Source organism: Lepisma saccharinum, chromosome 16 (genome assembly GCF_977018435.1).
Source record: "Lepisma saccharinum chromosome 16, izLepSacc3.1, whole genome shotgun sequence".
NCBI classification, from domain to species: domain Eukaryota; kingdom Metazoa; phylum Arthropoda; class Insecta; order Zygentoma; family Lepismatidae; genus Lepisma; species Lepisma saccharinum.
Window position 1 is genome coordinate 11,441,002 of NC_139244.1, and position 19,480 is coordinate 11,460,481.

The 19,480-nt window shown below is 38.3% G+C and overlaps 1 protein-coding gene across 1 annotated transcript; it reads right to left on the reverse strand.

Moving 5' to 3' along the window:
• Positions 1 to 12,092: 12,092 nt before the first annotated feature.
• Positions 12,093 to 17,592, reverse strand: LOC145999913 (uncharacterized). Its single transcript, XM_083137190.1, has 4 exons — positions 17,411 to 17,592; positions 14,807 to 15,191; positions 12,467 to 12,596; positions 12,093 to 12,203 (listed from the first exon to the last, which is right to left on the reverse strand). Exons 1-3 carry the CDS (start codon positions 17,576 to 17,578, stop codon positions 12,502 to 12,504), a joined length of 648 nt encoding a protein of 215 aa, XP_082993316.1. The 5' UTR covers positions 17,579 to 17,592; the 3' UTR covers positions 12,093 to 12,203; positions 12,467 to 12,501.
• Between the last annotated feature and the right edge of the window lie 1,888 nt (positions 17,593 to 19,480).

Consider the following 19,480-nt stretch of genomic DNA (forward strand, 5'->3'; position numbering starts at 1 on the left):
TGTTCTTGAGTTCTAATACAGGACGGCGGAATGTTTTACATTAGGTTTTATATCATTTTTCAACAATACGCTTATTACTATCACAAGGTGATAAGGATAAATATTGCTTCTTATCGCGCATAAGAAAAGCAAATTGTGTTTTTTTTGTAACTGAAGAAGTGCAAAAGTCAAGAATAGGCATAACACCACAAGTAGTTGTTCATGTGTGTGACCTCTATATGTCACAATCGTAACTTTGTCACAACATATACACAATGATTCACAATTCGCGCTACCCACAGTTTGATTATCAATAACATGAATTTCATTACCAAGTAAGAGATTCTCTTTGCACTGAAAATACTTGTGGATTTAAATAGGTTTGGCCGGAGTGTTCAATACTTATCGTAATTTGCCAGTTAGAACAGAACCTATTTTGTGTATGCCGCAGTGGGCTAATAATACTCCCCAACCTACAAATAGAGAAGTATTTTTTTTAAAAAAAAAATAATGACTAGAAACTTTAACTTCTTGCAATTGCGATAACACCGAAAGTCATAAATAAAGCCCGGGACTTCATGTTATAACATATTTTTTATTTGGCATCGGATCGAGTACTGGGGTAAGATCTTTACATTTCTGATAAAAATCGGCCGAAATAGACAAACATGATAAGGCATATTTTGACCTATTTTACCAGTTTCGCGTTTTTGCAACATATTTATTCAATTTTCTCGTAATAAGACATATTCCTGCATAATTTCGTAATTGTCTTGCATATAATCGGTTATTTTATAATTTATTCTTCGTACCTTTAGAGCAACGGATAGTTTATATTATCCATGGCAGGATAAGGAAATGGACAAAGAAATTAAAAGCAGATGTCGTATTTTCTTACTAACTTGTACGGAACAATAATACTCCCGCTTTGTTTAGCGAGCTGCTAATTATGCTTTAGTTTCCACAATAGTAATAGCAAATGAAACTTAGGATAATTGTAGTGAACCTCATTATATTTTCAGTATGTTTACACTACATTCTTAGGTTAAAGGAATTTGTCTTCATTAAATACCCCCCTCCCCCCCCAGTCCATCTTCTCTGGAATATATTGACATCCTGTATAATGATAAATTTGGCTTTACTGGGAATATTTCTGCAATTTTCTGACATATTTTTAATTTTTCATGACACATTTTCCCATTTTTATGACATACGTGGTCGTTCAATATATAAGTTTCCGTATGCTGTAAAAAATTTTATTTTTAAGATAGATTAGAAAACTATACATACATGTGTAGGAGGATCCTTCCTCACTTCTCCACATAATCCCCATAGAGATTCAGGCATTTATCCCATCGTTGCACCAATTTGTCCATACCCTTTGCAAGAAAATCAGGGCTCTGGCTATTGAGCACTATTCTCACATTCCGCTTCGCTTCTTCATCTGTTTCGAAACGGTAACCTTGCAATTCAGACTTTAACACCGGAAAAGATGGAAATCACTTTGCGCTAAATCGGGGCTGTATGGAGGGTGGGGCAGACGTTCCCACCCCAATTCTTCAATTTTGTGTAGTGTTTGCACTGCTGAGGTGGGGGCGAGCGTCATCGTCAAGAAGAATGACACCAGCTGACAGGAGACCTGGTCGCTTATGTCGAATTGCGTTTTTCAGTTTATCCAATGTTTGACAATAACGGTCAGCATTAATTGTTCTTCCTCGCTTCAAAACGTCCATAAGCAGAACACCCTTAGCATCCATGCTTCTGAACTCCTTATGACGCGAGCCCGCGTTTTCCGAACAAGCATTTACTTTTCGCCCTTGAGCGCATGCGCCTTCACGTCTGATAACGAATCGATTGTTGTTTCTTGTAGACGAAGGATGGCGCTTGTCAACCATGTGCTTCTTTTTAATGGCATTGCTTTATACAATATTTTATAGCACAGGGAAACTTATATATTGAACGTCCCTAGTAATTACATACATATTTTACAGTTTTATAGGACATCAATTCCCGGGCCTTAGTCATAAATGTTATCAAAAAGTTGTCGTGTGAATAAAATGATGTATTGGGTCAGGTTTTATGCATACTAAGTCACCAATTAACGCAAATTTTGTTTTTCAAGCGATTCTTTAATATTCTTGCAAATTACGTAACTTTGTTTAAGAGTATTTAGTGAACACTATCCTAATAAACGGAATTTTGTAACAATGCGTTCTTGAAGTATTGTTGTTTTTTGTGTAAGGTTGTATTTGCCATATTTTTGTAATTCGCCCTCTTACTATGTTATTTTGAGGGTTTCTTTGGTGTGAAAGGAGTTGTGAAAAGTACATGAAAACACAATTAAGTGATTCAAATTAATTTATCGTACGCAAGTTATTATTTTTTAGTACTTCAATTATGGTTTGTAAGAGGTACTTGAGAATTGAATTTAGTTAGTGAACTGGCTATTTTCGTAACCATTATTCTTGCAAAAAAGTGAACAAAATATACAATAATCTATCACTTTAAATATCCCTACTGCTAGTTTCCTAGAACTAGAGCAAATACTGCAGCAGAAAACAAGAGGAGTAATTTTGCTGCCGTACGCTTGGTTTCTTGATTAGATATGTCCAGCAGTTATCCAGAAATCACCAGAAAAAGGAAATCGCTTACAGTGCATTTTGGGATAAGTATAAGAAATTAGAACATTTTATAGGTATTTCCTTTCCACAATCCAAGACAAGACGCAACAATTTTAATTATTGCTTTTTTTTAAAAAAAATGTATTACATTCCAATGAAAAAGGTAGATTCACATTTCAAGTGTCGAGTTTATACATCGATATCCGTATTAATCGATATTTCTCACTGTTTGAGTAAGTTTTCTGCTCCCGTCAGATGGTTCTGCTTGTACTGGGTATTGCAAAGTCCGTATTTTAGAAGGCCTTAGAAAAGTGTTCCCACAAGTCAATAGAGAATATGCTCTCTGTCCAATGCTGTAATAGGTAATCCTTGGTTAGATTACCATTACGTAGATACCCCCATTAAAACTAAACTGTACTTATCATTGTTAATAAAGATACACTAGATTATTTTAGAACCTTAACAAAATTTAACTTTCCAATTAAGTACGGAAATATTTGCAACGTCCCCCGGTTGGACACCCGTCGTCAGAAAGTTAGTCCGCTACCTTTAGTCGGGAACATGAGAATCTTTGCAAATCATCATGGCCTGCTGGGTAGAAAAGAAACACTACACCGTATTCAAAGTTAGACGCAGTTTTATAATCGCGTATATTTCATAATCACTTACCAATAAAACACTAGAACATTCAATTGGGCAATTCACTCACATATAGCGAAAGTCAAATTACATAATTAATTGCTTACATTCAACTTATTGGCAAGAAGAAAACTCCAAAACCCAAAATTATACTTGAATTCCCTCCGTTTCCAAGTTCATATTGATTCCTCACCTTCGCCTGTTTTCTAACTGAGTCTGTCGTCAGGTGAAAAACATTCAGGTGGGTTCACTTCCTCTGCTGAGATGAGAAAGTGACGTCAACACGAACAGATTATGACGTATTTATAAACATATACACAAGTTCCAACCACAACTGTATCAATCTAACTATAGTTGTTTGTGACAGCTTGCACATTATTTGAAGTAACAAACATTTTAAAAATCTTAACTTCTTACAAATATAAAACCTTAAACTCTCAGGTTCGTTACATATTACTAAAACAATGTGAGTGTAATTGAAACTTAAGAGAAAAACTCAGCTGATAGTAGTAAAAACATTTATTAGTAAGTCAATTCAATTAAATTATTATCCATTATTGAAAGGTGAGGTTGAGCCACCGCTGTTTAGTGCAGGATATCGATCAATGATGCAGTCGATGCTTATCTTTATTGGATAAGGTTTCCTCAAAAACTCGCCATCCTCAGTTTCCGACGAGATTATTCAATCTTCTGATAGGTTTTTGCCACTCTGTAAAGATATTTTAGAAAGCTGCCTCTTTATAACCAATGTCTTACTTGATGAGAAATAACCTTCACGTTCATTATGTTGACAAGTATTTTCAGTGTTGCCCTTGCACTAGATAACTATCAGAGTTTCCACTTACGTATGAAGGTTATTATAGTGTCTTGTAATATTTTGGTACACTCAAGTGTCAGTTAAACATAGTTACCACTCGTGGCTTGTTATTTACTTACATAAAAGTGTACAAAAATATATATATTTAGTGCTCTTAAAGTTCTATATTGGAGTATCTAGCCTTGAGATTTATACTTGCATACCCAAAATAGAAGTAACTAAACAAAAAAACAAAGTTGACAAGTTTCAGAAGTAAGTTGAAGATTTTCATGAAAATATTTGCTATTAAAACAAGAGTTTGTACTAGTGGAAGTTAGCTAAGACATTCAGCTAATACAATTAAGTGATGTTTTATGGAGCCTTTCCTTTTCTGGGGAAAGAGATTGATTGAATTGGTGTTTTGAGTTCACTTAGTGCACAGTAAGGCTAATCGGGACTGGACCTACAGTTTAAAGTGGGATCCGAACCACTATGCGCCTCCACCGGGTATCGAAACCGGAACCCCTTGATTTCAAGGTAACGACTCTAACACTGCGCCATCGGTGAGGCCCCTGGGGAAAGAGAGATTGAGCAATTTTTATGCCATTGATTTGCTACATGTATCTTAATTTACGTTAATTTAACCCTGGAAAGCGTTAGTTGAAAGAAAGAGGCACTTTGAAACAGTTGCTTTGTGGTAAAGGACCCAATCTACATGAAAATTTCCAGACACGAAAACTGGTATGGAGTTACCAGACACGTAGCCAGGGGGAGGACTAAGGGGCCCTGAAGCCCTCCGAAATCCTACAAATATCTCATTTAAATAGTGTATAGTGGTAATTAATTTTCCTTCCTTAGTAGGATTAAACATTAGATCGAAAAAAGTTTAGTGTATAATAGAGGAACCAGGACATATATTTTTATATTCTACCATTTAATCCAAAGAAAAAATGGATCCACAGCTTCTAAAATTTATAGTTTTCTTTGTGACTGATCACATAATATAAACTTTATGAGTAAAATTTGTCCCTGACTTTTAAAGCCATGTTTTAATGGAATGTGTAAAAGTTAATAACAAGATACAATAACTATGAATTTCAGTACACTAACTGTACAAAATTTAAGAATAATAATGGACAACACTTGTGTTGGATATTCACTCATACGGTGGATAGAGTAGCAAATTCTCTCCATTTATATAATAATAATAATAATACATATAATAATAATAACAATTAGTTTGGATTGAAATTGGTTTATTTTAATGACTAGTTATTATTGTAAAATGACAATTATAGCCCGTCGTAACTGATTAGGGATGAGCCCCCCCCCCCCCGAAATAAAATCCTGGCTACGGGCTCCACCTTATGATTATGATTGTGTTCTGAGTTAGCGTACCATAACTTACCAGTACAGAAATGTACTAATTGGGGAAAGAGTTTATGAGATGGAAACCGGCGCAGTTCCTCCAAGTTTCCTGTTGTCCACACCCCATGCCTTCGGATCCATCATCACAGTCGCCCCAGTTGTTACCTCTTTTTTTTTAGAAAAATATAAAAAAAAGTATCGACATCATCAAATATGCTTTGAAATAGGACTGCATTCTTTCCAGTACGATGAGTATGATTTTTTACTTTATTCAGGTAGTGAAGAATGAATTTCAAAAGAACCTGAGAAAATTTTGTGGTATATAGAAAAAGTTTTCTAAGTAAGACAAGACGTATTTTTGCCCATTTCAACAATTTTCACGCTCTAGAGTTTAGTCGTATCCAACATTGATTCTTTTTATGATCTGTATTCTTTTCTATCCTTTACATTGAAGTATGACACGAATTTTGCAAGATCGAAAAGTGTACAAGTTTAATCATTGAAATAATCTCGCTCACCTGCTCCGTAAAACTACTGCAGCACACACTGTTCACAGATTACGACGTCAGGAAGTTTAACGTCGATGTTGTAGACTTCTTCTTTGCCGTCGTCATCTGGCACTGGGTTCCAGATCCGTCGGCCAGCTGCAGGAGGTGCTGGTCGAAGCAGGACTGCTCCTCCAGAGCGCCGTTGGCCGGGCAGAGGCTGAACTAGAAGTAGCCCATGTGGGTGGTCGTCATCTTGACTGAAATGGTGATCACCTCTGCTGCCTTGTACTCCTTCACGATGATTCCCTTAGCGATATTGCCTCCGCTTTCGTTGGGGCGAGGTTCTAGGCGTCACCACACTCTCCGCACTTGCCACCGTTCTCGTCCTATTGGACCTGGAAAATGAAAGAGTTGTTAGTGTTCCTATGGTTTTTGCCACATTAACACAATCTTTCCATATGCTCCTATCTTGAGCAAGGATTTTGCTTAGTTTACTAGAGTCTAACTCAGCGTTATCCTACATTCCTACAAGCCTGTAGCCAGGTTTCCAACATAAATTCCCTTAGTTATTTCCTCTCCTATCACTTTCTAATAAACTCCTCATCAAAACACACTTATCTTCGTTCTTTAAGTCAGCATTCTTCTATAAATTTGAGACAGCGATGAGTCAGCCAAGGTCGAGGCTGGTTCGGTAGCTTAGTTGGTAGAGCATTGCTACTGTATGGGGCCCCCGTGGCGTAATTAGCCAAAAGTGGCGAAGTAAAATAAACCAAGTCAATAAAATCAATAATGTATGGGATTCGGGTCTTGGTCAATCCAGCATTTTCCGCTTAAATTGCTACGTGGTGTATCTCCTGTGTGTGCCACTAATGCGTCGTTTATATTGTTGATTCCCACACCCGAACAATTCACCTCTGAAGTTCTGCACTCATTTCCAAAAAGGCATCCTTCTTCTGTAGTCTTTTCTGGTTCTGTTCATGTCCCAGTTAAAGTGATATAACTAATCCATATTATGATCTACGCATGATGCAAACTTTAATACAGGCTATGCAAAATTATTCTGTTTCTCCTTCACCCATGTAGTCTTCGTTTCGTTGCTATGACGACATTGTTAAAGACAATAGGTAATGGTTCGTCTTCTATCCCATGATTCGATAGGAACTCTTTTCTTTACCAAATTATGATCCGATTGGAACTCATTTGCTTACCAAATTGTAGTGAAACGTGATGTTTGGCTAAACATTATGAATATGTCGCACTGTCGCAAGAAGGGTGAAGAAATGCGTTATATTAATTGAAAGAGAAATGACGTCACGCTAGTGGAGCCTTCCAATTTTCGCTAGTTTATGTTTGGTACAACATTCACAATGCCTATTCGAGGTAGAGAACTATATAATGTCAAAGTAGAAGATTTTATTTCATTCATAAATGGTCAAAAGATTGATGGCCAATATTATAATTTAGATTTCAGATAGATTTATTACCATCGCCATCTCTGGAGGGAAACCCTAACTAGCTCATTGAGCGAACAGAAAGTCTCTGCCATTCAGTAATACTCGCCCCAAAGCTAGCGCAGTTGAGCTCGTCGTGCTAGGACCCTGGGGGTACGTACTTAAATGTTATTTACCACGGCTATAGAAATATCTTAATCTCAGGGGATAGGTTCTTTATTGGAGAATAAGAATTCCAAATAAGAAAGCGTTTTATAGCCAAGAGGATATCGTTAAATGCGGATCTATATTCTGAAAACTGTACACAATACAGAGAAAATATATAGCGAAGCTTGTATATACATTGAAATATACATATGCTGATTTCAAATTTACGTCGGTTATATTCTTCTTATAAATATATGTATAATTGAAAATGAAATCTTCTTCTTCTTTTCTTCTCACAATTTTGGATAAAAGGCTTCTTCTACTTTTTTACCTTTGATTAAGGAAAAGGCTTCTTCTTCTTTTTCTATCGTTGATTAGTGAAAAGGCTTCTTCTTCTTTTCTTCCTTCTATTTTGGTAAAAGGCTTCTTCTTCTTTTTTATTTTTGATTAAAGAAAAGGCTTCTTCTTGTTTTCTTCCTTCTATTTTGGGAAAAGGCTTCTTCTTCTTCTTCCCCTATTTTGGAAAATGCTTCTTCTTCTTTTCCTCCTTCTATTTTGGAAAAGGCTTCTTCTTGTTTTCTTCCTTCTAATTTATTTTCTTTCCTTTTAAAGCGTAATCTCATTCACTACATATATGCGCTCGCTTTCCCCGCTTCACAAGCTATACTTATAGAAAGATTAGGGGCGTCTAAACTGACAATAGCGCCACCTCCTATGTAACGACCAAAAGGGAAATAGCCCAGGATCGCTAACAGCAAGCGCTGTCTATGGCCCAGTGCGTCTAATAAGAAGCGCAACCGTAAGTGCTTCGGGGCGTCTAATTGAACACAGCGCCACCGAGGGACGGACAAATACAAAAGCTGACGATATTTTCCTCGTCAGAGGTATTAAATCAAATTCTGATCACTAAGATCAGAATGGAGGGATACATTTATTAATTCATTTGCTCACTTATTAACTTTCATAATTGTTTCATATACGAGCATATTCTTATTTATCTTGATTTTATACTCTTCCTTTATGTATTTTGCATTTACTATAATCGCTCTTCTCCGCTCCTAGTTTCTACAATGAACTCTGTTCTTCTTTATATGGTGTACTGCTATCTAGCGTTGCTCTCGGTAAACAGTTCTTCCTTGCATTTTTCATTGTGTCGTCGGAACTGGCACGTGACAGTCGTCCTTCCAGTTTACGGGGATGTTGCAGCCAAACCTCCACATGGAGGACCTCTGGGGGAGGGTCCTGCTAGTAGCCATGGCCTGCCACCTGGTGGGCCAGGAGGAAAGCGCAGTCCACATTGAGGAGTCTTAAGAGAGCCATGGTATCTAATGTGTACACAGCAACGTAGGCAGAAATTGTAGATTACAAAGATTTTTGTATTGTTTGTCAGGAAAACGTAAATGATACTATCAGCTCTTTTGATAACTGCGTCTTCTTCACTTATCTGTTTCTCATACTCATGGCCGTTTATGAAGGGCGCAAATTTCCAATGTTGTTCTTTTGCCAGGTGATGTTTTTAAATATTTTGAACTTTGAGTACCTTTGTTGAGTATTTCTTAGCCTTCTAGTTTAACTTTAATATTGTTTTGATGACAAAGAATCAAAATATACATTTCATCATGCACTTGTGGCTGCGGGCCAGAGTTGAGTGGCATTGTCAGCAGTGCCTTCCCTACTACTCCCAACAGATGAACAGATAAACATATTGAAACTAGGTTTACGGCGTTGCTATATTTATGTCTTTCATCCGCCTGTTCCCTACGTACCCTGTTCTGAACTTTCCGTGCGAAAGTGAATTCTTCACAGATCAGAACTGCTCTCTCGACGTGGATGCTCTTACAAGAACAGGCAACATAGAAAGGCCGCGTGGTGAGCACACACATCGTCAAAATTGTGAAGGAGATAAGGTCAGAGTTTCCTTAATTTTGTCCAGAACTATACATGTGCTAATCGTAGAAGTATTTCCAAAGTTGTCTCTATGATTTGATGTTTCCTTGAGTTTAATTTCTTATGCTGTTGCACGATTTTGTGTGTTTCTGTATGATAATATTTTAATATTTGCAAAGAAATGCGACGTGTTGGTGCCTCTTTCCAAGTGTGTGATCATTACGGTTACTACAGTTTGAAATCTCGAAATCTAATTTCCACATGTCTCAACAGCAAATAATGGGAATTGCTTTTATCGAAATTAACATTTGAATTGGTGGTGTGCTGGAAATTTTCTTTGGCTAAAATACGAGTTAGGTTGGCACCTGGGAGGCAAATACCTAGCTTATATTTGCATTTATCATGCACCAAGGCAATTTTTCTTTTTCCAGTCAACTTATGAATTCGGGTTCATTTCTTGCTCTGTGATTGGCTGTTTAAAGTTACGGTGCTCAGATTGTGAGAATATCTTATATACACTGTACGTTACGTTAGGTTAGGTTAGATTAGATTACATTAGAAAGCAGCAAATTTGCGCTTAAAATAGGAAATAAGATATTCTCACAATCAGAGCACCGTAACTTTCCAACAGCCAATCAGAGAGCAAGAAATGAACTCGCATTCACAAGTTGACTGAAAACAAAATCGATGTACAAGGTGTCAGTCTTTGGATTCGGTCTTCGTGACGATTCAGGTTCGATTCTACTGGAAGAAGCTTGCAATTTTTTGCGTGTGATTTTGTAGTTTGAGCTGATTAGGCTATTTGCTGATGGCGTCAATAAATTCTCTACAGATTAAACAAAATCTGTTGGCAAGTTGGTCGCAATTGGTCAATAACTGTTTTCTCTGTGTTAAAAATTAAAACACCTGGAGACTTGTTAACATTAAGTTGCATTTGACTGTCTGCGTCGACGGTGGTCATGTTAGCGATTCAATTGTTTATATCTTCCGATTGTGAACTAGAGTGTAGTTCAATCTTTGGTGTTGAAACACACAGCAGTTGGTATGTATTCTTTGTAGAGTATTTCCAAAGTTTCCTTACGTTCAAATTTTATGCAGTTGAACGTGTTTGTATGTTTTGGTGTGATCTTAGCGTCATGTTTGCAAAGCAATGCAATGTGTTGGTACCACTCTGGAAGTGTTGTTTTATATATATATATATATATATATATATGGATGCGTTTACTGGATTGATTACTGTATGTATTCTAATAAATTCGTCGATATGACCATGGGCGTCGGGAGGGGAAGTCGAACGGGTCTATCGACCCCCCCCCCCCCCCCCGGAAATTGACATTGTTCATTTAAAGATACAAGAAAGCCGAAAGTTTGTTGCTCTTATTGTTAAGAACAGAAATAAAAGAAATAAAGATAATTTAGTTAGTATTCGAACAAAATAATCAAAGTAAAAATGCATTGGATCAAAAACATTGGGTGAAGAATACGGAACAAGGTTATTTATATTCTACCATTTCATGCAAAGAACAAATGGTTCCACAGTTTTCAAAATTCTAATAATTACAGTTGTAGGTGAGAGGTTACACAACACACTTCATATATATAAAAAATCCCCCTTACATTTAAAGCCTTTTCTTGACGTGCATAAGTTATGAAATGCCTTCAGATACTAACTGCATAAAATACAAAAGAAATAATGGAAAATACTTGTGCTGGTATTCACTTCCTTGGTGGATATAAAATTATATAAAATTAATAATAATTATTATTATTTCGAATTTTTTTTGTTAGTTTATATTATTTACTAATGTGTAATAACATTTATAACCGTGGTAATAATTATTATTCATCTACTATTCAACTTTTATAATTTGCCCAACCCCCCCCTGCAAAAATTTCTGGCGACGCCCATGGATATGACCCCATGTAAAAAGCTTAACTGTTGACGTACTTCTGCCGAAGCACGTGGGAGTGGGGCATGCAATAGAAAGGCTGACCTTGTCTCGCGAGGGCTATTGCCTACGGGTTATTGTACATTTGATGTTTTTCATCAACGGTACCCTATGTTAAGGGGCCATTTCGATAAGGTGACGTTATTGTGCCAGTTGGTAAATTAAGATACACCTTCTCAGGATGTTTTTCTGGGTGAGATAATGGGGGGGGGGGGTGATATGGGTGGTCTCTCAGAGAAGGTTTTAGATGGTTTTTGAAAAGGCTAATATATCCCAAATTTGTCTTCTATCTTTGTATAACGTCGTTTCCTTTCGTCCTTGAGAATTGACTTAGTTATATTCTCACCCAAGAGGTGGTTACCATGTTAATGTTTTGATTTTCATTAGGTTTCCTCTTGAATGGCGGGTGACGAATATGTCCACGAATGTTTTTTTAGGTTGTTTCTTTTACTTTGTTAGTGTATTATTAGTTTCACTTCTCTTAAGCACTTGTACTCGTTGAATATGTTTACGTATGCAGAATGTAGTTCATAACTAATATTTGGCAAATTGCCCATTACCACGTTCATTTACTTTGATCTACACAATTCGAGGTTCGAAAATTGACAGAAAACGACAAGGAAACAGTTTCCATCCTCTGCCATAACATCAGTAAAAATCCCTTTACTCAAAAACAATTAGCATGTATTGTGATTACTTTTACTTGAAATATTTATGTTTCCTGCTGTACGCATATGAAAGACACTACAAATAATGCACCACAATAGACCATATTATAGATTTATTGAAAACATTTGGGAGTACACCTTTTGAATATTCGTTCGTAGGAATGGATTGCTTCCTAAAACTGTATTTCATTGTGGGTTGTAGATGGCATTCTGTAAAGAAAAAGAATTATTCGGAAATTATTGGAATGTTTCTTAGCAGTAACAGTTACAATTACAGACAAAAGTAAACGTTAAACAATACTTTGAATTTACCTAAATATTGCATTAAAATGAAATTGAAAGAAAATTGAAAATTATATTTCCAACCTACTAAACTGCATGGCTTAACAGCTCTTTGAGGGCCAGGCATTTGCCTATGATCAGGCCCCATACCTTCTATTAACTGACTTTCTATGACAAGGAATTAAACTTACCATCGTAATACTCCGTTCTCCTTATGGTGAGTAATTTATGAGATGGAAACGTCGGCGCAATTGTTCCAGGTTTCTTGTGGACCGCATCCCATGCCTTCGGTTCCATCGTCACAATTTCCCCAGTTGTTTGCTAAGGATAAGAAAGAGAGATATTTATGAATACGCAACTTAGATAACACTTTTCAAAATCATACGAATGGAATGATTTTTGATATCGGCGGAGTGTTCAGGAATTTTCGAGAAAATGAAACATGACCACGAAAAGGATGTACCTTTATTACCTGTATATATTGATTTTTTTCTTTAAGTTGAGTCAAAGGGAGTTGTGATCCCAACTGCCCCTCTCCCCAGACACAGTGGTCTTCGAAGCACCGTCACTTTACTTCAAAGAAAGTTCTGAAATATATGTTTGCCCTTACAACCATATATCAAGTCCACGTGGAGTCCAGTAAATCCTCCCCTGAAACCTTTCCCACCAGTGTTTGTCCAAGAACGGACCGTATCCTGTCAACTCCACGTGGAGTAAATGAGATGTTGACAATTCTGTTTTTCGATTCTCTTAATAATCTGCTACCCAATTTATTCAGATTTTTAAATAAATAGTTGAAGCGTGTAAACTTAACAAAGTGCTACATTAAGTATAAATCGCCCAGCCCTATATTATACCCTGATTCTCGTGGATCGACTAGGGTTTTGCTCTCAGGAGACAAAGAACTCAATTGCACGAGAGAACAAATCTGGGTTAACGGAACCTTGTTAAGAAATGGGGGAATCGTCTAGTTCGCCCCTCCCAACAAAATTACGTACGCCCAATAAGAATCACAGATATAACTCTCTCATTCACACAGGATTTCATGCATCGATACCTTATCTATAGAACTATCATGAGTTTACATTTAGCTTCATTCAAAGAGGTACTCAGTATTAATAGCATTTTTATTTATAAATAATTTCTTTGTAGAATAACATGAATGACTCGATGAGTACAAGATAATTATTTGATCGAGAAAACACTTTCTACTTCTCGTTATACCTTATAAAATGTCTAACTTCTCAGTTAGATCAGTTACAATAAATATCGAATTCTCAAATACTCAAATTTTAACAAATGTATGTAGTCAATAAAATTCATATGTTAACAATAAGTGGACCTCAAATATAAGTTAAATTCTCCAGTTCCCTTATTTTTGTAGTTGTCTTATTATTATCTTTTTATTTTTGTTGCCAATAATAAATAGAATTGTATTCTCCCAAAATTTATAATCTACACTTTCACCGGAAGCAAGCGCCCTCTGTCGAGAAGGCTGCGCAACTTAACAAATGTTACGTAAGAGTTAGTGACGTATTTTGGCGAGTTGAATACTTCACTCACATACATAAAGAGGAGAGTGAAGCTGTGGCGGGGTGATATTTATGTATATATATATCAACCGTCACAAGATTACTGCACACGAGGTTGCGGTTCTTTATCTTTGCTAGGTTGTGTTATTGTGTTGTGCTATTTTATTATACAATGTAAAGACCTTGGGAGTAAAACGTCGCAGTGAATGAATGGATGTCTAGACACTGCGGGCAAAAGTGACAACAGCCCTTTTCAGAAAAGCAGGTGGTGGCTCGACACGTGTCACGTGCCATTATCCGTTTCTATATCACAACCAAATCTTGTCAAACCATAGAACTTGGGTTTTCAGTTATTTGTTGCAAGAGAACAAGTTTGACAAATATTCTGTTAAACAACAGGCCCGTATTTAGGAATGTGAGGTCTGGAGGTTATGAGGCTTCCTTACATTCAATTCGAGTTTACGTTTACGCTAAGTTGTGCCAGATAGTACATTTTTTGTATTTTTACCAGATTTAAAATATCTACCTTCCTTATGCATTTTGTGGTCCTTTTCAAAGCTTTTGCCTCACTCATGGTCACCTAAGTTTTGACTTGTTAAACAGTGTGTTTTCTAGACAAAATATGCAGTGCCACTACCGATGGATGTGGACAAGTTTGTGGAAGAACGCGATAAGTAGTCAACTTTCAATCTCGCCACCGAAGTTTCTGGGTTCAAGTTCCGGCCTCGGCATGGTTCTTTGTGAATGTCCTTTCATCAAATCATCGCTATTAGCCCAAAAATGGAAGGAAACCTACGTTTAATAACCAAAATACAAATATGAACAACTCGATGTTGTTGAAGATAACTAGATGATTTATTCCTGATCCAGAGTTCAAACATGGTCTTCGTAAATATTTCGTTACATAGACCACCTACCGGTGAATACATGAAGCTGAAATATTCAATATTGTATCCACATCAACCATCAGAAGGCAACAGGGTACAAACAGTCACTTACCTGCTTTGTAGTACCACTGCAGCACGCACTGTTCGCAGGTTACGCCGTCGGGAAGCTTGACGTCAATGTTGTAGACTCCTTCTCCTCCCTCGTCGTCATTTGGCAGGTTAAATTTAGTTCCAGATCCGTCGGCCAGTTGGAGGACGTGTTCGTCAAAGCACGATTGCTCCTCCTGAGCGCCGTTGGTCGGGCAGAGGCTGAACTGGAAGTATCCCATGTGGCTGGTCGTCAGCATGATGGATACGGTGATCACTTCTCCGACCTTGTAGTTTTTGGTGATGATTCCCTTGCCGTACTTCCCACCGTTTTCATTGGGACGAGGTCGAGCGAGGTTGTAGGCGTCACCACACTCTCCGCACTTGCCACCGTTCTGGTCCCATTGGGTCTACGACAAAAAAAAGGAATAAAAGTTAAAGATTTTTCGGTATAGTGCGTGGGTGCGTCTGCACTTGGGCTATTTTTGCCTGTCACATTGTGCGGGTCAAGCTCCTTACCCATGTTAAAATCTGAGGCTGTAAAGGGACACAAGGCACTATTGACAAAACACAGGACAACACACAAGCCTACAGATGATTATGATATCAGTAGGAACACACGCCAGATCCTCGTTGGCCTTCACGACTGCAGTTTCCGGGGTCTACTACGTGGAAATGTATTCACTTTTTCGTCAAGAGACTTTGATGTTTCCATATTGTCTCTCTTTTTCTCTGGTATCCTAATGATTGCAATGTATCAACAAGTATGAGGAAGCCTTGTGTTCCGTGTACAGAACATGTCTATACAGGTAGTGTTGTGTTGTCCCTGGTAGCTTTCTTGTTCTTCGAAGCTAAAGATGAGGATGTGGGAAATTATTATTAGCTGAAACTGATCAAGGAACACCCAGAAACATAGCCAAGTCTCGGACCTGGAATTCTCATAGGTGTGATCGTGAGTCCACACGCTGGGCCACCCAAGCTATGTAGCATGTACTTATCTTCAGCAATAACATACTACGAGGGACGTTCATTAAAGATTTCCCCTGAACCAGTTCCCATAAACGGAGATAAACGAAAATTGGTACAGACATTAGTCCTTCTCTACATAGGAACCACCAATGGCCACACACTTTTCCCATCGCTTTATGTACCCGTGGAGACCTTGTTTGTAGAAGTCTGCAGGTTGCTCCAGAAGCCATGGCTTGACATCAGAAATCAACGTTTCATCGTCGTGGAAGTGCGTTCCCTTCAGAAATGACTTCATGGTTGGGAAGGGTGGAAGTCGGATTGTGCGAGGTCTGGAGAGTACGGCGGATAAGGAAGGATTTCATATCCGCAGGACCGTGCTTCTGTCTGGGCAACATGCGAGTTGTGAACTGGAGCGTTGTCTTGCAGAATGCGGACGCCTTCGGTCAGCATGCCACGCCTCTTGGTTTTGATGACCTTCCGCAATTTCTGCAGCAGTGAAGGGTAGTACGTCCTGGTAATTGTGGTACCCTTCGCCAGGAAATTCATCATAACTACTCCATGCTGGTCCCAAAAAACATGAGCATCACTTTGCCCGCTGAGGGTTGGACACAGGCCTTCTTTGGTGGTGGTGAGTCAGGATGCTTCCATTACTTTGACTGAGCCTTGGTCTCAAGCTCATAGTGATGGACCCACGTTTAACCCTGGGTGACTAGTCTGTCAAAAAATTCCTGCAGCTTTTCCTGGCACATGGTCAAATTAGCCTGGGAGCATGTGACTCGTTCCTGCATTTGGAAAGGTGTGAGTATCAGAGGAACCCATCGGGAAGACACCTTCCACATGTGCAAATGGTCATGGATGATTTTTCCACAGACCCCACACTGATCTTGACATCTTCAGCTAGTTGGCGAACGGTTATGCGGCGATCCTTCAAGATGGCGGCTTTCACTTGCCCAATGGTGTCTTCGTCAATGGCTGACTGGGGTCGCCCGAGAATGGGGGCTGTTTCTACTGAAGTCCGACCACAGTTGAACTGACGATGTCAGTGCTTCACTACGTCATACGATGGGGCATCCTCTCCATAGGTCACTTTCATCTCATCAAAAGTTTCCTTTGGTGTGCGGCCTCTCAAGTAAAGAAACTTGATGACTGCTTGGTTTTCCACTGGATCCATCATTACACCTTACCTAAATTTAGTCTCTGTAAGACAAAAACTAAGAGGAGTTCAGAATTGGAAATTACCTCATGACATATAAAATTTCAGTATTCTACATTAACTAGATCAGGGTAAATCTTTAATGAACGTCCCTCGTATTTTTTCGATACATGGTATATGTTGTCATTCAAATTCATTTAGTAGTGCGAGAACCTTTCCAATGCCAAAATTTCTCTGCGTTTTGTTCTTTTCTTCCCCTGGTCACATTAACTCTATTTACATCACGATACTAATACTAGAAATCTATTCCCAACTAACAATCCGAAAGAATTCCTTGATCTGTAATCTGGGTACAAGGTTTTTTGAAAAGTTATTGTGGAAGATATTTATATTCCAAGGTCTTATCTGCATTGTCCCCTCTCTGAATGTTCTAGACTTCGATAAGAATTTCTTTTTTTGTCTTGACACGATGCTGAGATTACACTGTGACGTCATACATGTACTCACCCCAATTCCTCCACAGTTGAGTTCGTCGTCCTCCCAGTTTACGGGGGTGTCGTAGCCAAACCTCCACATGGAGGACCTCTGGGGAGGGTCCTGCATGTAGCCATGGCCTGCCACCTGGTGAGCCAGGAGGAAAGCGCAGATCACACTGATCAGTCTTAGAAGAGCCATGGTGTCCTGTGTGTACGCAGTAACGTGGATGGATTCTCTGCTCTGCAATACTTTTATATTATTTCTGGGGTAAAAATACAATTTGCTGATATCATAACCTCAGATATTGCAAAATTCCTTATCGGAGATGGCAGCTCCACTTGTCTATTCGGTTAGATATTCACGTGGTCTCCATTGGCCAATGGCGTAAGGTCTTACACTGTTGCCAGGGGATTTTTATATGCTAAAAGCTCCAATTGATCCTTATGAATATCCATTATCTCTTGCTTTAATAAGTATTTCGCTTACGTTTCATGTTGTTGTGATCATCTGGGGGAAATTTAAAAAAAAAACAATTGTCTTTAATTTTATCAGTATGAAATGACAATATTTACAAATGCTTGAGGAAAAGGGCGAATCGAATGGAGGGGCTAAAGCGGCTCCCCCCACCCACAAATGCATAAGTGTAAAGCTAAACCACATTGCTACATGCCATGAAGGTTTCTTTGGAGGGGTTGTGGAGGTAGGGCCTCGCACACTCATGATCTCGGATATTTGTCAAGATGATGGGATCAGCATCAGTCTGCGGTCACCTTTACACTCCGGAGTTGCCCCCGAGGTCCCCATTTATTAGCGGCTGAGTGAACCTCGGAGCCGCCCCATGCATGGGCATTGATCCAACTGAAATCAACCACTCCGAGAATCGAACACGGACATCCCCGCGTGGCAATCAAACGCTCTACCGACTGCGTCACCATGACTCTTCTTCAAATGCATGAGCCAGAAAAAATGGGGAATGTAAGTAAATTGGGAACTATGGAATGAATAAGCTGGGCAATTTCTAAAATGCATTTTGTTCTAGTTATTCATTGTATGTTGAAAATACATTATTTACTCATTACAGTATTATCAGATTCCTGGTTCGTATCAACCTAGTGTGTAGCTTCCATCTGTTCTTTATATTATTCCCATATAGGCACCTCAGTGACTGATAATATTGAACTACATCCTCAGGATCTAGTCACAGAGCGTTTAGAATCCTAGTCTACGCGTGGATATGACTGTTTTCCATCCTTGATGTCAGAATTAGGTCATAGTATCAGAAAAGTGACATAAAATATAAATATTAAAGTTTAAATGTTAACCACTAAAGTTTAACAACTCTGACCGCCTCTCATACTCTTCAAAGTAGAAATTTTGAAAATTCTTCTTGGTCAGTGCATTGAATCTCATCAGCGCTTTCATCCGGCTGTAGCTATTGAGCCTGAAAAATAAATCTCAAGGCAAATTCATTTGTACTTGGGAAATGTTTTTCAAAATCTTCTTCAGATATAAGTGGGTGGTGCACAGGGGAAAGTTGTCCTCCAAAAAGAGATGACGAAGTTTTATAAAAAGAAAGGATATAATTGTATCCTAAGGATCGAGAGAATGTAAGAGTTGTAAAAATGAAATTACTAATAGTTCCCTCAGCAGTATTATTTTGCAGACAGTTGATGAATATTCATACAGACCAAGGCATAATAGCCGTACACAAGTTTGACATAGAAATTGGAAAAGTAACTCCAAGTAGAATAGCATTGGTGTGACATTCGCGCATATCCAATACTATTTGTGATCGTATTTTTTTTTATTTTACGTCCTTTCTGTCACTTGGCTAACCATGACGATGATGAATAATGAATCTATAAGATTGTTATAGAGGAGCGATCATTCTCTAGCTGACGCTCGAATTATGGCAAAATCCTGAATCGGTCAATCATCGCGTTCGGATTTAGAAGCTTTGTACATGGGTAATGCAAAAGTTCCTTAACACTTCCTATAAAATGTAGAGGATTTAGTCTGGGTACAATTAGTCATGATAGAAACAGGTTAGGCCTGTTTGTTCCAAGCGGACATCCGCCATATGGGAAGAGGTGATATGAT